Source organism: Crinia signifera, chromosome 7 (genome assembly GCF_055691185.1).
Source record: "Crinia signifera chromosome 7, ASM5569118v1, whole genome shotgun sequence".
NCBI lineage: Eukaryota > Metazoa > Chordata > Amphibia > Anura > Myobatrachidae > Crinia > Crinia signifera.
In genome coordinates, this window is record NC_139223.1 from 69,230,001 (window position 1) to 69,246,943 (window position 16,943).

At 43.2% G+C, this 16,943-nt stretch overlaps 1 protein-coding gene across 2 annotated transcripts in view; it reads right to left on the minus strand.

Annotated features, from left to right (window-relative positions):
• The window catches only part of ABCC1 (ATP binding cassette subfamily C member 1 (ABCC1 blood group)), a 128,168-nt gene that overhangs the window by 20,688 nt on the left and 90,537 nt on the right, over positions 1-16,943 (minus strand). For both annotated transcript variants that reach the window (XM_083153291.1, XM_083153292.1), the window contains 2 exons: positions 14,861-15,060; positions 13,425-13,551 (listed from right to left, as the gene is read on the minus strand). In XM_083153291.1, the coding sequence (XP_083009417.1) occupies positions 13,425-13,551; positions 14,861-15,060 (327 nt within the window). The remainder of the gene's footprint in view (positions 1-13,424; positions 13,552-14,860; positions 15,061-16,943) is intronic.

Sequence of the window (16,943 nt, forward strand, 5' to 3'; positions counted from 1 at the left end):
CTTTAATATTAACGGATAATAGACTACATTCTGTAAATTTTTGTCACAAATTTTTGTGACAAATTCCGTATTATTTCTTGACAGAATAAGAATCTACCTCTTATCCCCCCCCCCCCCCCCGCCCCCACCGCACATCCAAACTTTTTTTTTTTTTTAGAGCTGTCGCATATTTTAACGTTGCCACTCATCTAGCCATTAACTGCGTGCGACCCGGATGGGCCCTATTCAGCCAGTCTGCAGCATCTTCTGGCGAAGAAAAAACCTTAGTCTCATTTTCATAAAGAACACGGAGCTTAACCGGATACATCATGGCATATTTTATATTCAGTTCCCTTAGCCTCTCCTTGACCTCCTTAAATCTCGACCTTTCCTTCTGAATTATATACGGGAGATCAGGGAAGAACGATACTTTCTGTCCATTAAAACTCAGTTTCTCACTGTATCTCGCCAGTTTTAACAGAATGTCCCGATCTTGATAATGAAGAAGTTTAACCAGCATAGTACGTGGTAGGCCTCCCGGGATAGGGGGTTTAGATGGAACTCGATGAGCACGCTCTACAGTAAAGAATGGAGTGAGAGACTCTTTCCCAAACACTTGAATAAGCCAGCCTTCAATAAACTTTTCAGGTTCTTTCCCTTCCGCTCGTTCCTCAAGGCCTATGATTCGCAGATTACTTCTGCGTAGCCTCCCTTCCATATCAGTGACCTTACTTTGCAACTCACTGATTTGACCCGAGGCACTGTGTAGCTGCTTTTGCATAGGGGCCAAAGTGTCCTCTAGACTTGAAATACGGTTTTCTACCTCCAGTACCCTGTCACGTATTTTTTGAGCATCGTCTCTTAACAGGGTGATATCCGACTGTAGTTTATCAATTTGACCAGACAAACGTGTTTCACATAAGCTGACCGCATTCAGTACTTGCTGTAGAGTCACTTCACTCTGTATAGGCGCTCCCCCTGCTTTTACTGGGGTAGTTTGTGGGGTGTTAGGATTTGAATTGCCTACATTTTGTGGCTGTGTGCGGGTAAATTTTTCCAGCTTTGCCGCCGCTGTTGCCCCTGTTTGCCCCATGCTCCTTAACTGCCGGTTTGCCAGTTATATCCGGCACTGCCCCTGGGTACTGGTTGTAGTACTACTGAGCAATTTATCGGAACAAGCCTTCCCAACAATATAGTGTCTTTCACAGCATTATAGGCTCCAAAGTATCAGCTCTTTGCTACTGCAAATGTCAAATAGCAAATACAGAAATAATCAGAACAGTCTTACCCCAGGATGGCCGAGCCCTCCGAACCGCTACTACCTTCTTTCGGGGAGCGGCGCCTCTACTACCTCCAACTGAGGGAGTGGAATTATTAACTGTATTCTTTCCTTCGCCCGTCTGCTTGATCCTATCTCAGCAGGGTTCGGCACAGATTTCTCTTCCTGGACCACCCGGTTGGTCCTTGAGCTTTTTGCTTGCAGCTTGTTCCAGCAACCTCTACCGCTCTGTGTCTCACCGCAGGGAGTCAGGATAATGCTCCGGTCCACATGGCACCCGGCGTCAGCGTGAACCAGGAAGGTGTTTTTTCCTCTATCCAGCCGCTGTACCCTTCTCAGGGGATGGCGGCTGCAGACTGCTAGCTGCCGGGTGTCAGCTGGGATCTAGATGTCAATCTGGTGCACGCGTCTGCCGGCACCCGCGTGTAGGAGTACTGCGGTGCCGCTGCTGTAAAAGTTTCGCGGCTTTCCGACTGCAGACTGGAGGGTATCTGGAGGCTGTCACAGGCAGGTGATCTCGCTGAATCAGCTTGCGGCTTGTCAGCGTTCAGTATTCGGCGCTCAGTCTGTGCGGCGAGGCGGGGGGTCAGAGAGCAGCGGGAAGGGTACAGACGCTGGGAAGCTGACGCTCTCCTCCCCTCACGTACACGCCACCGTGGCTACGCCTCTATTGCCAGGGGTTCTAGCGCCAGCGCAAAAAGCAGTGGCGATAGAGGACACCCCTGTCTGGTTCCCTTTTGAATATTAAAATGCGACGATACATAACCATTACAGGCTACTTGCGTCCGTGGCTCGTGATATAGTATTCCCAGCAGTGCAACAAATTCCCCGGGGAATCCAAATCTCAACAGTGATTCATATAGGTGATCCCAGGTAACCAAGTCGAATGCCTTCTCCGCATCCATTGACATCACGACATGGTCCCCGGAACCACCCATTTCCTCCAGGTGCTGCACAGCTGCCAGCACCCTCCTCACGTTAACCACAGAGTGCCACCCATATATAAATCCCGTCTGGTCAGCCGATATCACGGTGGGCAGAACATATTTAAGCCTTTCCGACAATATTTTGGTTAGTAGCTTATAATCACTGTTAAGAAGCGAGATCGGGCGGTATGACCCCGGATCCTCCACATCCCTTCACTGTTTAGGTAAAACCCTGACCACGGCCGAATTAAAATACAATGGCAAAGGAGAGCCATTCAAAATAGCATTAAATGCCTCTGCCAAGGGCCTACTAATTTTGTCTACCAGGATCTTATAAAACTCTCCTGAGAAGCCATCAGGCCCCGGAGCCTTCAGGGGCTTTAGTTTTTTAATGGTCTGGGAAACCTCTTCTATTGTGACTGGTCTCATTAAGTTAGTTTTGGCCGTGTCTGAGATCTGCGGGACCGTTATAGTATCCCAGAATTTTGATTTTGAATTTACATCTATCGGGCCTTGGGAATATAGTTTCTCATAGTGTTTTCTAAAAATATCTAAGACGTCTGCTCCCTCTGTTTTCCTTGTTCCCTCTGACGTTCTCAAAGCAGCCACCACTGCCGTTGGTCTCGAGCCCCTAATTAGGTTGGACAATAAGCGGCCATTTTTATTGCCATGTCTATAAAATTGAAATGACATGTTAGAAATATATCTGGTGGACTGGAAGTCCATCAGTGTGTCAAACTGGGCTTTGGCTTGCAGATATGAGGCCTTAGTGGTCGCATTTGACGTCTGCCTATAGTCAGCATATGCATTCGTCAAATTGGACTGAGCTTCTAAAATATTCCTAGACCTGTCTTTTTTATATTTGCTAACAAATGCAATTGTTTCACCCCTCAAAACCGCCTTTGCTGTCTGCCAATAGAGCAGGGGATCCCCTGTGTGATCTTGGTTAATGTTAGCATAGTCCATCCACTTTGCCTCCAGCGCTTGCCGGAATTTAATGGAGGAGGATAAATATGACGGGAATCTCCACTGTCTATGTGACCCTACATCTATGCCCGTCTCCAACAGGCACCAAATCAGGGCGTGGTCGGATATACATATTGTGTCAATGCCCGCATCTATCAGTTTGGGGAACAAGGACGTTGAGGGTAATAGATAATCTAGCCTTGATAGCGTTCCATGGGCTGCCGACAGGCATGTATAATCCCTGTCAGTCGGGTGTAATACCCTCCAATAGTCTAGCAGTTGGAGCTGGTCAGCAATGTATTTCACATCTATTTCCTGTCTTGGGGGTTTACGTGTCGTGGAGGTGGATCTATCCATAGATGACTGAGCCACCATATTGAGGTCTCCACCCACCACCAATTTATTATCAACATATGGATACAACTTATTTAACAGCCTGCGGAAGAATTTTTTAGAGTATATATTTGGGGCATATACATTGCAGATTGTCAAGGATTCTTGTAGTGCGGATATTTTCGCAATTACAAAACGACCTGCATGGTCTGCATATATTTGGGTTTACTCAGGAGCCAGTGCAGCTCTTACCAAAATGGCTACTCCTCTTGCCTTCGATGTATAGGATGCAGAGGCCGCCAGCTTATATCCCATTGTCCCCAGTTTAGCGTGCTCACCCTCCGTGAGGTGTGTTTTCTGTAGCATAACAATATCAGCTTTTTGTTTTTTAAGGTACAGTAAGATCTTTTTACGTTTAATGGGGGAATTAATTCCTCCCACGTTCCATGAACATATTTTCAACTGGGCCATTTCTGCCTAAACCCTTGAACATAAATTTGAGCATCACTGGAATTTCTGTCATCCCTTCCCTCCCCCCCAACAACCCTGGGAGAGTACTCCCTTAACTTCCCAACAGTAACAGTAAACATTTGAAGGTGTTGAGGAAACTCTGCAACACGAGCCTCCCCATCACCCTCACATCTCAGTGGTATCATCGAATTTTTTTATAGTTTTCCCTTACGGGAGCAATTTATAAACCTTAATCCTCCTGAGCTGCATAAACGGGTTGGCACCCCTAGTAACCTACCTAAGAAATACTAGACATGAAAAAAATTATACACAATATAACGGACCATTAAATCAATCAAACATAAGCATAACGGCTTGAATCTAGATATGATCTACCCAGAGGACATTTGCCAATAGACCCCTCGGCAGACCCCCCACCCACATATCAAACCTTTTCGTTTCTCCTTTTTCCCCCTTATTTTATCTCACCATAGGAGCAATTATTAAACATAACCTCAAGAAAGTCATCCACATTTATATCTGCCTGTCTCTTTCACAAAAGCGCACAGCTGTGGCCTATATTTCCAGGCCTCACCACTGGTCTGGTAAACAAAAATAAACTATCATCAATCGGCATTCAGGTATCACCCCTAATACGTCTGTGGGTATTTAACAGTTCCTCCGCCATCTAGTGGCCAAGCACCTGTATATGTCTGAGAGGGAAAATAAAACCAAACAACACTTTCCCCTTTTCAGTTTCAGTCACCAACGCAATATATTTGTAAGTCCAAAGATAGTCCCAGACATATCCATGCGTATCTTAGCTTAATCTCTTGGTGGAGCTGGTGTCATATTTCCCAATCTTAGGTATGCTCGGGCATCTTCCGCTGTGGAGAAATCGTTAGAGCCGTCTCCCTCAAAAACCCTCAGGCGGGCCGGATACAACAATGCAAATCTGCGGCCCTCTGTAATCAGCTGCGAACATATCCCTGTGAACTCCTTTCTTGCTCTTGTTACCTCCGCAGAGTAGTCCTGGAACAAATGTAATTTGTGTCCTTCCCATTGCAGAGGTTTTTGTTTACGGAAGGCGGCCCACAATGCCTCCTTATGAAGGTAATTCAGGCATTTAAAGATAGTGACCCTAGGTCTCAAATTTTCTCCCGCTTTCTCAGGTCCCAACCTGTGCGCCCTCTCGACCACCATGTCAGAGCACTCAGCGTCGACGCCCAAAATGGCCGGCAGGGTGTTTCTGATAAAATCATATAACTTGGGCCCCTTGACCGCCTCTGGAAGTCCCACTAGTCCCAAGTTACATCTTCGCAACCTATTTTCAAGGTCATCAACCTTATTAGTAAGCGTATACACAGACTTCTGCAGGGCATCATTATGAGCTTTTAAGTCCTGCACCTCGTGAAAGACTGCTCCAATCTGTGCCTCATTGTGGGTGACCCTTCTTGCTAGTTGGGACATATGTTCCTTTAATTCTGCACATGTGTGCTGAAAGGTCTCTGACTGTTGCTTAAACAGTGGGGCCATTGTGTCTTTAATAGCCCGCAGCATGTCATCATAAGCCCCTGAGTCTGCACCCACTGCCCCTCCATCTTCCCTGCGTGTCAGACACGCTGGTGTACCTGCATATGAATTTGCTGGGGTTCCGGACATCCACTGGGGTCTCAGGGCAGGGTCAGTCTCCTGGGGGGAGCCAGCATCGAGGGTAGTGAGCTGCTGCGGTGACTTGTTCCCAGGCACGCCAGAGGGAGAAGACGCGGCCGCCATCTTGGATTTTTTCTGAGGCGCTGGCTTATCACTGCGGCGGCTCCTACGGTACGGCATGGGAGAGAAATACCTCTCCATGCACTGTACTCGCTTCTCTGGGTCTTCCGCTAGCCGCCTAGGCGTTTGGGGTCCGTGATGCGGTGGTCTAGGGGTGCCTTCCCACTCACCGCCACGGAGCTCTGCTTCCCTGCGGCTTCCTCACATCTAGGCGGAACCGGAAGTCCCACCGGTCCGCTTTTAAAAAAAATTTTTTTATTATTATTATGGCTGATCTGTCTAGAATATCATACCATAGATTTTACTTCTGTTTATGCTCTAAAATACAGAGGTGTTGTAATTCCTGACTAGGCAGCTGTCCCAGACAGTTGAGGAGCTGTGATGCACACCTGTAAATACTGGAAACAGAAAATATTGTAGGCAAGCCTTTGTTCCACCTTTTAATCCGCCACATGGAGGGGGCAGGGTGGAGAAATGTGGCAGATTCTGTTGAACTAGATCAGGTTTCTTATATTATTCTGCTCATCAAAACATGCTCAATATATATTCATAAGAAAATATCCACATTTATGGAATTACAGGCTTATACTAATGGCAGAGTGTGTAAACATATTTACTTGGGTGCTTATTATATCTTTAGGATCAGCTCACATGTCCTTGGTGCATGGGCTCCGCCATCTTGAATCAGCTGACTCCCTAATCTCCAACCAGAAGCCACATTGGGACAAGCTGACCCAAGAAGTCCATCAGGGGATAGGGCTTCATATTTAAGGTTGTCCCGGTGAGCAAAAAAGTGCCAGAACGTCTTAAGTCCTCTGACTTACTACTGGCCACTATTCCTGGTTGTATTCCTGTATGCTAGTTATAGCAAGTATCAGTATCCATTCTACACAGTGCATTTCACACTGCAAGTACTACTATCCATTCTATGCAGTGTACCTCACTCTTGCCGATATACTGGCCATACCGTCCGAGAGGAGGCAGCCAGCTTGGAAAGACAGAGGGCAAGACCGCGGAGGAGTGCAACGGGTTAGGGGCTGAGCGGGGGCCGCAAAACTGTACCATCGTGGACTTTCTCCAGTACACAATGTCGAGATTAGAGGAACTGTAGGACAGAGGGGCCAGGATTACACAATTCTCTAATGGAGTCATCGGTCCCCCCTAGCTGCAGCGGCAGGGTTGCAGGCATGTGGTGCTATTCGGGAGAATTTACCACTTTCCAGGGGGAAAATTTGCAGAGGAGCAACTCAATTACAGTGCTCCTGTGACAGAGCTTGCCTACATGCTAACTGTATGTATATTCCTTACTCCACATTAAAAGCTATCTAATGCCACAAACAATAGCTAGTACAATGATTGAAAGGTGTAACAATCCAGATCAAGTAGTTCCAATGTCTGAGTGCAGCCTCAATCAGTCATTGGAACCACTCCATCTGGATTATCCCTATTTGAACCTCGACACCTGAGAATTTTTTTCTCCTGATCTCTGGATAATTATTCCAGCCAATTAAAAAAGGTTCACTCCAAAAAAGTGACGATAAAAGTGAAGACACAAAAATCTACCTCAATAAGATTCTTTTCCCTATGGTTGACATAGTGGTATCGGCTCCCCTGATGAAGTCATTTGTGACGAAACGAGTCAGGTCTTTTACCACCTCGAAATAACTCAACAATGGAAGCCATGTCTGATTTGTGTATTTAATTTAATACATTGAACATCTTTTGTGTAATTTCACACTAAAAAGGTGGTGGTCTACTAGCGCGCACTCTCTCTCTCTCTCTCTATATCTATTTATTTTTATTTTAGTCCAGAGTGTCATAAAGAATTGCATCACAGGGTTGCTTGTTCGCTGTACAATACTCCTGAAAATGTTTTGTTCAATCTCACATCTCAGAGTACTAAATGTACTGTGGACTGTGGAGGTCAATTAATTATACTGAACTCATTGACAGGTTAGTGGAACACGATTGTGTGCTTTGCGACAGAAAATTAATACTACTGGCATTAGCAGTTAGAAGCGGAGGAGACGGAGGCCATAAAAGGGATGCAAATGTTAACAACAACACTAGGGTAATCTGTGGCATTTAAACAATTGGTCAACTGATCATAAAAGGGGCTTGACATGATCCAAGAAAACATTGCCAAAATACCGTAACACCACCACCACCACAACCAGCTATAATGAAGGATGGATTTATTACTTCATGTAATTGACGCCACATTCTGACACGGTCATGTGCATGTTAAAGCAGAAATTGAAGCGTCGTAACCAAACAATGGGTTTTCTAATCTACCACTGTTCCGTGTTGGGAAGAATGCGGCCACTGTAATCCCATTGTCCTGCTCTTAGCTGACAGGAGTGGAATCTGGTGTGGTCACCATTCCTTGTACGTTTTTGACCAGGGTGTATGTACAGCTATGATGGGGGGGGGGGGGGGGGGGAAATCACTTAGTGCATAGACACTTAGCGATTCTCGCCCATCCAAGTGATTTTGACCAGGGTGGATAGCTTTCCATAGCAGGATGCTATGGAAAGCCATTCACCCCACCTCTCATCTGCTGGTAACACCAACACGTGACCAGCGGCGGGCACCGGTCATGGAGAAAAGATGCACCATTCATCAAAGCTGCATCTTAAAACATAAAATCCTTTGGCAATGAGCATTAACCCCTGGCAATGAGCAAGTAATTTTAAATGAATTTGAAGCCTTACTGGGGGACACAGTGTGCAGCACATCGTGTTAGGGGCATTGGGGTGTGCGGCATAATGTGTCGGGGCATTGCATGGCATAATGTGTAAGTGCCATTTTTTCAGTTATTAGGCAGATTTTCTTTATTTATTTATGTATTATTTTAGTAGCTTTATATGGGTTTTTTATATGTCTTGAGTAGCTCACATCTTATTAAGGTTGGAGACCACTGTTCTAGGCCTTCATTTCACAGTGGATGTTATGCCCAATTACATGAATTTGAGTTAAAAGTGGATATGGGAGGATTTCAGACTTAAGCCCATGCCAATTGGCTGATTTAGGCATTTATGAGATATCAGCCTAGTTGTGATGATCTGCAAAAACAAAACAAACAAAAAAGCTAATTTTTATTCTGGGTTCAGACTAGGAGATCAATGTCCACGTTGAATGTTTTTAACCTGCATCCTGCAATTTCCTTTCCGTATTACCCAGGCAGAATTAGCTGTGTGAGCTCTGTGTTGTCCTTTTTATTTGAAATTTACTTTGCACTAACAGTATATACTTTCGTAACCATTTTCTTGTTAACATTCATTTTTAAATAAGCATTGAATCATTTGTGCAACTAAAGAATTCTTTGTTAGTTCATTCATAGATGGTCTCAGAACTTGATCCTTTGAAGAATTTATTAGACTGCTAGGCGATGCTATTAATTGCGTAGGTCAGTGGTTCCCAAACTGTGTGCCGTGGCACCTTGGAGGACTTGCAGGGTTGCCCTGGATTGGTGGTCCATGACCCATTAAAGTTATTTTATGACTAATGTAATAGGCAAATTGTGGACAAACAGAAATGAATTCTGTCCCCCATCACATAACTGACACTAAGGAATAGATATAAACACAATTTACTTACTTTAATATTAATTTCTTATTTTCTCAATTAGAAACATTTGGGCTAGGGGTGCCGTGGAAAATGTTCTGATACTTAGGGGTGCCGTGATTGAAAAATGTTTGGGAACCACTGGCGTAGGTGCTTTTTCAGCAGACTCAGGGTTGCCGAGCACATGCAAAAGTGTTATCGAAAGGTGTTGGGTGACCTATGACCCCTTTTTCACGAGTAATGCAGAGCGCAGGCATCTTAAAGTCAGGGATAGAAGTCCCTGACACCCATAGCAACCAACCAAATTTTACTTATCATTTATCTAGCACATAACAACCACCCTACAACTACCTCACCTCACCTGTCTGCACATAATTACAAGCAATCCTTTGGCCATAGGAATCACAGACCTACTGTATGCAGCAGTCTTTAACAGAAAGTAGATAAATGAATATGGATTTACTATGGTTCTTTGGTCATGTACAGTACATTACTGTATAAGGTATTTTACATGCATATCAGTACAGAAGACAGCTGCATAAGGAGAGTCCTTCGTTAAATGTGTGGCTGTTTTGTGTAACGGTTGGGTCTGTTTAAGATCTCAGTACAATGTTTCCATAAAGCAGAGAAGTACGAGGACGGGCCCTAAGCTTGTACAGTAGATCTCCGGAGCTCAAAATGAACGGACTGTATATGCAATGTAACCAAAGGAGTTTCCCAGGGAAAGCTTGGAATTGTGTAAAAGCAGGCATAGCATGTGTGGATAACACTATAAGGTACAGAACAGTATGGGTAAAAGGAAGCTTGGTATGAATCTGAACTAGTAGCCACACCGTAGCTGAGAAACAAATGCTGAACATTATTTTAGGGCAAGGTACAAGAGCAACAGAAATAGCTTTATCTTTAGATTCAATATTGCCTTAAGAAATCATGTAAATATTTAGTATTTCCTTTAAAAATTAAAGTGTGTTAATAATAATGATAATTTTATTATAATAAGAATAATATTCTAGGAACAATTTAGGGGTATTTATTATCTATTGATTACCAGTTACTATGCACATATTCTGCATCTCTTTACAGAGAATATTCACCGTTTCCAGGTAAATTTTTGGACAATAATGGCCTGGTATCAGGATTTAATGACAAATGGTCGTATCCAATAAGAGGCCAATTATAAATAAACTGAAAAAAGCCCCATGATCGCACGAAAACACATGGGACCAGGGAGTAGTCCCAGATCTCATGTTTTATTGAAGGTCCGGCAGATACTTAATCAGGGACTATGCTTTGGGTGGCTAATGCACACAAAGCAAATTCCCCCATGCAGGTATCGGGGCTACTAGAACAGCCCCTGGAAAAACTATTAGTGGCACTTTACCGCTACTAGTACGATATCCCTCACAGTATGAATTTTACAAAATACTGTAACTTCATAACTAGTTGGAGGACGTATATTTTCATGGACGATGGAATGCTGCTGTATGGGTATAGTAATGTAAGAGTCCCCATTACAAGAGTAGCAATGTTGAGCCCGAACACAACTACTAAACTGCCTGCCACAATACTTTTTAAACAAGAAAATCTTCAATAGATTTTATTTATACAGAAATACATACAAGTCAAAACTGTAAACCTATGTAACAATGATTGGGGGATTCAATGTAGAAAATTCTCTGTGCATGGCGAGAGATTTTTTCTCTCGCCATGCACTCGCCGTGTTCCGGAGCCTCCTGCTCCCACTATTCAACGTATTTAAGACTCGCCGCCACTCGCGGCGAGTCTTAACCCCTGCAGCGGACGAGCGTCCGCGGCAGGGAGCTGACAGGGAGCCGTGGGACGGTGGCATCCAGGGAGATTAAAGTCTCCCTGGATGCCCCAGAACATATGTGGAGGGTAGGGGGCCCCCCCGGGACCCAGGCAGCACAGGCTGCCCCCCCCTATAGCCAGCGGGGGACCCAGTATTCACTGCACCCGAACGTGCATCGGGTGCAGTGAATATATGAATATCTAATGAGCGGCTCGAGCGCTCCGGCCCCCTGCTGGCTGCACTGTGTAAAAAAAAAAAAAAAAAAAATTAAAAAAAATATATATTTTTTTAATTAAATATATATTCATGTGCTATAAGCACATGAATAAAAATAACATGCCCCTTCACAGAAAAAAAAAACCTGATTTTTTGACACCAAAATTAAAAAAAAAAAACCTTTTAGATTAAAAGTTCACATTCCAGCTCTCCATCAAAAGATGAAGAATTTCTACACGGAAAGAGACGGCGAAAATCACTTAGAAAGACGGCGAATATTTCACATTGAATAGGGTGGTTCACTTTTGGAGAGCAAAATGCTCCGTCCAGGGCGAAAAAAGCAAAAATTCTCCATAAAACACGGAGAATTTTTCTCATTGAATACTGCCCACAGTCTGTAAACAAAGATTTCTGTACATTTCTTCTTTCATCTGGTGGTTTTACTATTTTCAAAAGGTCAGATGATTACTATAGCAACCACAGTCACATTTTGCATGATAGTGAGTAGAGGTCTGGAATATCCCTGATAATTCATAGTAAAATAACTTCCTATTTTGCCATTATGTGCAGAGTCAACTGCTATCAGAGTCTGAGAGCTGAAACCCAAGAACATACCAACCAACAGACTGCAGGGCAGCTGTATCAAACCTTGGAGCGAGAAAGTAACCAGTTAATCAACTGAAAAACTGATTAGTTGGTACCTGATACATCTTCCCCTGCATCTTAAAAAGGTACCCATATACTACAACAATATAAATATATATATATTATTTATATCAGTCGAATTTTGACCATTCGGACGGTTTTAGCGCAATCATCCAGAAATCGGCCTAATACGATCAGATGCCCGCTCCTGCTGATTTTTTTGCGGAATCTTCTGATCTTACATGCTGCATGAAAGATGAGTAGATTAAGTAATAGAGGATTGTGAGTGCACACTGGATTGTAAGATAAATTGGTACTTGTGTAGTTTCACGGTGCCAGATCTGCGCTAAACTAGGTTTGGATCCTGCAGTTTCAATCTTGGCAGCTCGCCAGCTCTGCACTATACTGGCTGTACGCCCAACGGCTGCCTTACTTCTCTAAGCTACATTATCAGCATACCGCGCCGGCAGCAATGCTCATAGGCTGGCGTTATCAGCGTAGCTCGTGGTCAGCATAGTGACTCCTACTGCTCCTACTCTTAAGCTCCTTTCAAGCCTAGTGAGCGCCTCTCACACAGCACTGACGCCCGCATGATATCCTCTCTTCTGTGGAGAGGGGATCATGTGGGCACCGGTGGAGAGGCGCTCCATATGTGTGAGACGTAGGAGAGTCTCAGACGCTCAATCTGTCTTAGCCGCAGGTGCGTCTGAGACGCCCATGCGTCTTAGTAACTATTGTGGCTGGGTACAGCAACTAGGTGTTCGGGAGCGCGTGCGTCTCCTGCACAAAGAGTGGGTGCGGACGCAAGTGCGTCTCATGCACAATAAAGGAGGCATTTGCCAGTGCTGCATGTTACATACTGGCAAATGGCTCTATTCGATACCCCCACTATCCATGGCTGCCCGAAGCGTGGCGAGCGCAGCAAGCCCCGCAAGGGGACGCGGTGCGTGTCCTCCCGACCTTTTCATACCCCCACTATCCACATTGGTGTGGAGTTGATTTTATAAAGTTTGGCAAGCGCAGCGTGCGAGGGGACGCGGATTAATTCACATGTATTCCGCGTCCGCTCGCCACGCTTCGGGCTCAGTGGCTCACTGCGTTTGACACACTTTATAAGATCAACTCCACGCCGAATAAGCAGTAGCAAATAAGTCAAATTATTGGAGAGTGGGAAGAGATCAAACAATAAAAACAAAACTTAACACTTTGAAGAGGGATTGCATCTTTAATGAATAACTTGGCCAATGCAAAATGAAATGCTTTGAGCTAAATGTAATAGCCTCAAAGTTCTGGAGGTGTGGGACTTTTCTGAGTCTGAGCGGTTTTAATTTTGAAAGTTGGATTTGCCTTGGAAAGGATAGCAGCTTTAAACAAAAATTGGCCAGGCCCGCACAAAAGTGGAAACATACGAAACTCTGAGGCGATTACATTAATCCCTTTATGGTAAGCAAAAAGCATGAAGGTCAGCAAGCTCTATTACCTGTAAAGCATAGGAGATCGAGAGTCCAACTAATCCCGGACTGAGTGTCTTTCGGGAAATCACCGCAAACAGTGAGGCAAATAGGACTATACAGTTCCCAACAAACTCCAATCGGATAGCCAACCACCTATAAGTATTAAAACAGAATTACATCCTGCTCAGCCACATAAATACAAACATACTGTACAGTGAACCGATGTAGTCAGAAATGTTTGTAGTTTAGTGTCAATGATGTCCGAGCCTTCATTGTTTGAAATGTTTATGGAGCTAAACCTAATAAGCCTTCTTAAAAAAAAAGCCTTTTCTAATGATATTTCCGATAATCCCTTCACTGAGGAAATGCTGGTAACAATACCCAAGCCTGGCAAGGACCCATCCTTGCCTCAAACTATAGATCCATAGCACTCATGAATACAGAATTAAAGATTTATGCTCAATTACATGCAAAGAGATTAACCCTTTTATCCCCACCTAAATTAACCAAGACCAAGTGGGCAAGCTCCAGATAACACCAGAAGAGGCTTTTCCTTGTTGGAAGCACACGCTCTGTGACCTTTATTACTATAATCTTGGATGCAGAAAAGACCTTTGACAGGATTCAATGGCAATATAAGAATGAGGTCCTTGTTTGGTTTGGGTTTTCTGGCAGATTCCTACAAAATGTTCTCTGCTTACTGTATATTCAAACTACAGCTCGTGTTTTTAGTAATGGGTTTCTTTCCCTATCACCTATGGTACCAGTCAAAGCTGCCCCCTGTCCCCACTTATTTTTGCATTAGTAATAGAAACATTAACAGAAAAAAAATTAGACTATACCCTTCTGACGAGGGAATACAAATTGGTAGCTTACAACATAAAATCGTCTGTTTACAGACAATGTTCTTTTTGTAGAAAATCCTGAATCTATTCTCCAAGATTTTAATGTTTTCTATTATAAACTGAATACTACTAAAACATGGGAACAGCGGCACTCACTTGGTATAGATGATGCTCTTCTTTCTTTACAGTCACAATATAAATATTTTTGGTGTTAAAATCCCTTTGAATCCTCAAGATGCGGTCAGATTTAATTATCTACCCCTTTTAGCCCAATTTATGGCTGTTACCAAACAATGGACAACCTATGCCAGCTCTTAGATGGGTCGCCTGCCTTCTATCAAAATTATGTTGCGCCCTAAAATTCTAACAAACTGGTTTTGCCTTTAAACTAATTGCGGCTTTAAAGACCTCACTAAATCTCACTAGAACCACCATTGGCTCACACAAATTACATCTGGCCCATAGAATGGCAATACATGTACAACAACGCAACCAAAAATTCTGAAGATATACTCTACAAGAACCTGGAATTATATAGAACGTTGGGACAGTTTGTATCCCAACAGTTCCCAATGGCAACAAGTTTGTCATGTTGAGTATTAGTGCTTAGACTGTACCTGTTGGAGACGATGCTGGGGTAGTAGGCTCTCTGATTTTCATCCACTCGGAAGTCATTAATCTGGATGAATTGCTTCTGCTCCCCAAATGCGCGAATAACACTAGCCCCTAGTAAGGTTTCATTGAAGTGGGAATATACCGGAGATCGGCTGACTGACTCCAATCTTTTCAGTTGCCGGGAAGTTGCTACGTAGAATCTCTAAAGAAAAAAAAAAGGGGGGGGGGTTTCAAAAAAGTCATGTGTAGCAATGCATTTTTTCTTCAGAAGCCAGATATGTGAATTTGTGCAAGAACTCTCATATGTTTAAAGCAGCAATCATTTACAAAAGGAAAAAATAAATCTGGGTTAGCCCTGTAAAAGGATTTCTACTTAAAAAGACAGACACTCACACAACGTCACGCACCTATGACTTCTTGCACTATTGCATTTATCCCAAAATGCAGTGTGATATTACTATATATATATATATATATATATATATATAACTATATATATATATATATATATATATATATATATATATATATATATATATATATATATATATATATATATATATATATATATATATATATATATACACATATACACACACACATGCGAGGATGGAGGTAGGCGGCACTCTCGGATTTTTCAAAAATGCAAATATTTTTGAAAAATCCGAGAGTGCTGCCTACCTCCATCCTCGCATCTACAAAGGACCCACCAAGTCCATTAGGAAGGCACCGGGTCATACTGAATGACATCCGCAGGAGTGCCGGGCATTGGGCAATAGTATATATATATACACATATATATATATATACACAAACAGCGGCACTCAATGTGTTTTTTAAACAGATGTATTCAAGGGGTCCAACGTTTCGGGGACTAGCCCCTTTGTCAAGGTGCAGGAAACAAGGTTGTTTCCTGCACCTTGACAAAGGGGCTAGTCCCCAAAACGTTGGACTGCTTGAATACATCTGTTTTAAAAACCCATTGAGTGCCGCTGTTTGTGTATACTTCTACACCACCTGGCTATCTATTGTATCCTGAGGGCACCTGGGAATTTGTCCCATTGAGCTGGAGTGCCAAGCCGCAACACTACATATACACATACACATATATATTTTTATGTTCCTCTGTCTATTCTTTACATTGCATTTAACATTACTAAAAAAGAACAAAAATCAAATAAAGAAAGTGGCCTACTCATATGATTTATAGAGATAACAGTATAATAAATAATTGTACACAAACTTTTCTACAGGTATTTCAGATGAACGTTTGACGGGAAGAAAACATTTTTCGTGAGAACTAATTATATATATATATATCACACACACAGCAAGGTCCCCAACATCAATCAGGAACACGCACGGCACTACAGCATCTTCATCTACAGTAACTTTATTCGCCTCGACGGGCCGTTTCGGGGATGACACCCCGTTCTCAAGAGGATAAAAAGCAACCCTCTTGAGAACGGGGTGTCATCCCCCAAAACGGCCCGTCGAGGCGAATAAAGGTACACTTGATGAAGATGCTGCAGTGCCGTGTGTGTTCCTGATTGATGTTGGGGACCTTGCTGTATATGTATTTTCACAAAGGCACGCAGCACTTACACACTCTGGCACAAGGTTTTATTTGGCATTGTGTAGCACCCTTATGGCATAGGATTCAAACTAATCTAACTAAAGTGAAAACTGGGGGTTGAGTGATTTGACACGTGCTAACATAAGTTTTGGACCAATCCGCCAGTAGAAGGTTTGATCATTAGATAGCTAATTGCTTGAGATCACTTGTATTGTTGTGTGTGGTAACTAACAATATTGTAACTTTTGTGGACATTTCTTTAAAACTATAACCATCCTGTTCATGTTTAATAGCTTTTTAGATACACGTAGAAGAAGTATCAAACACTAATAAGCACGCCTGAAGCAAATGCTTCGAAAGCTAGTATTTATTTTTTGAACCTTTTATTTTGAGAACTTCTGTAGCACTTCCTAACTGTACAACATATACGGCTTACTTTATTGCAGTAGTTTATTTTCAGCATGGTTTTCTTACAGTGGCTAAGTAAACACAACCTGAATATTTTACCA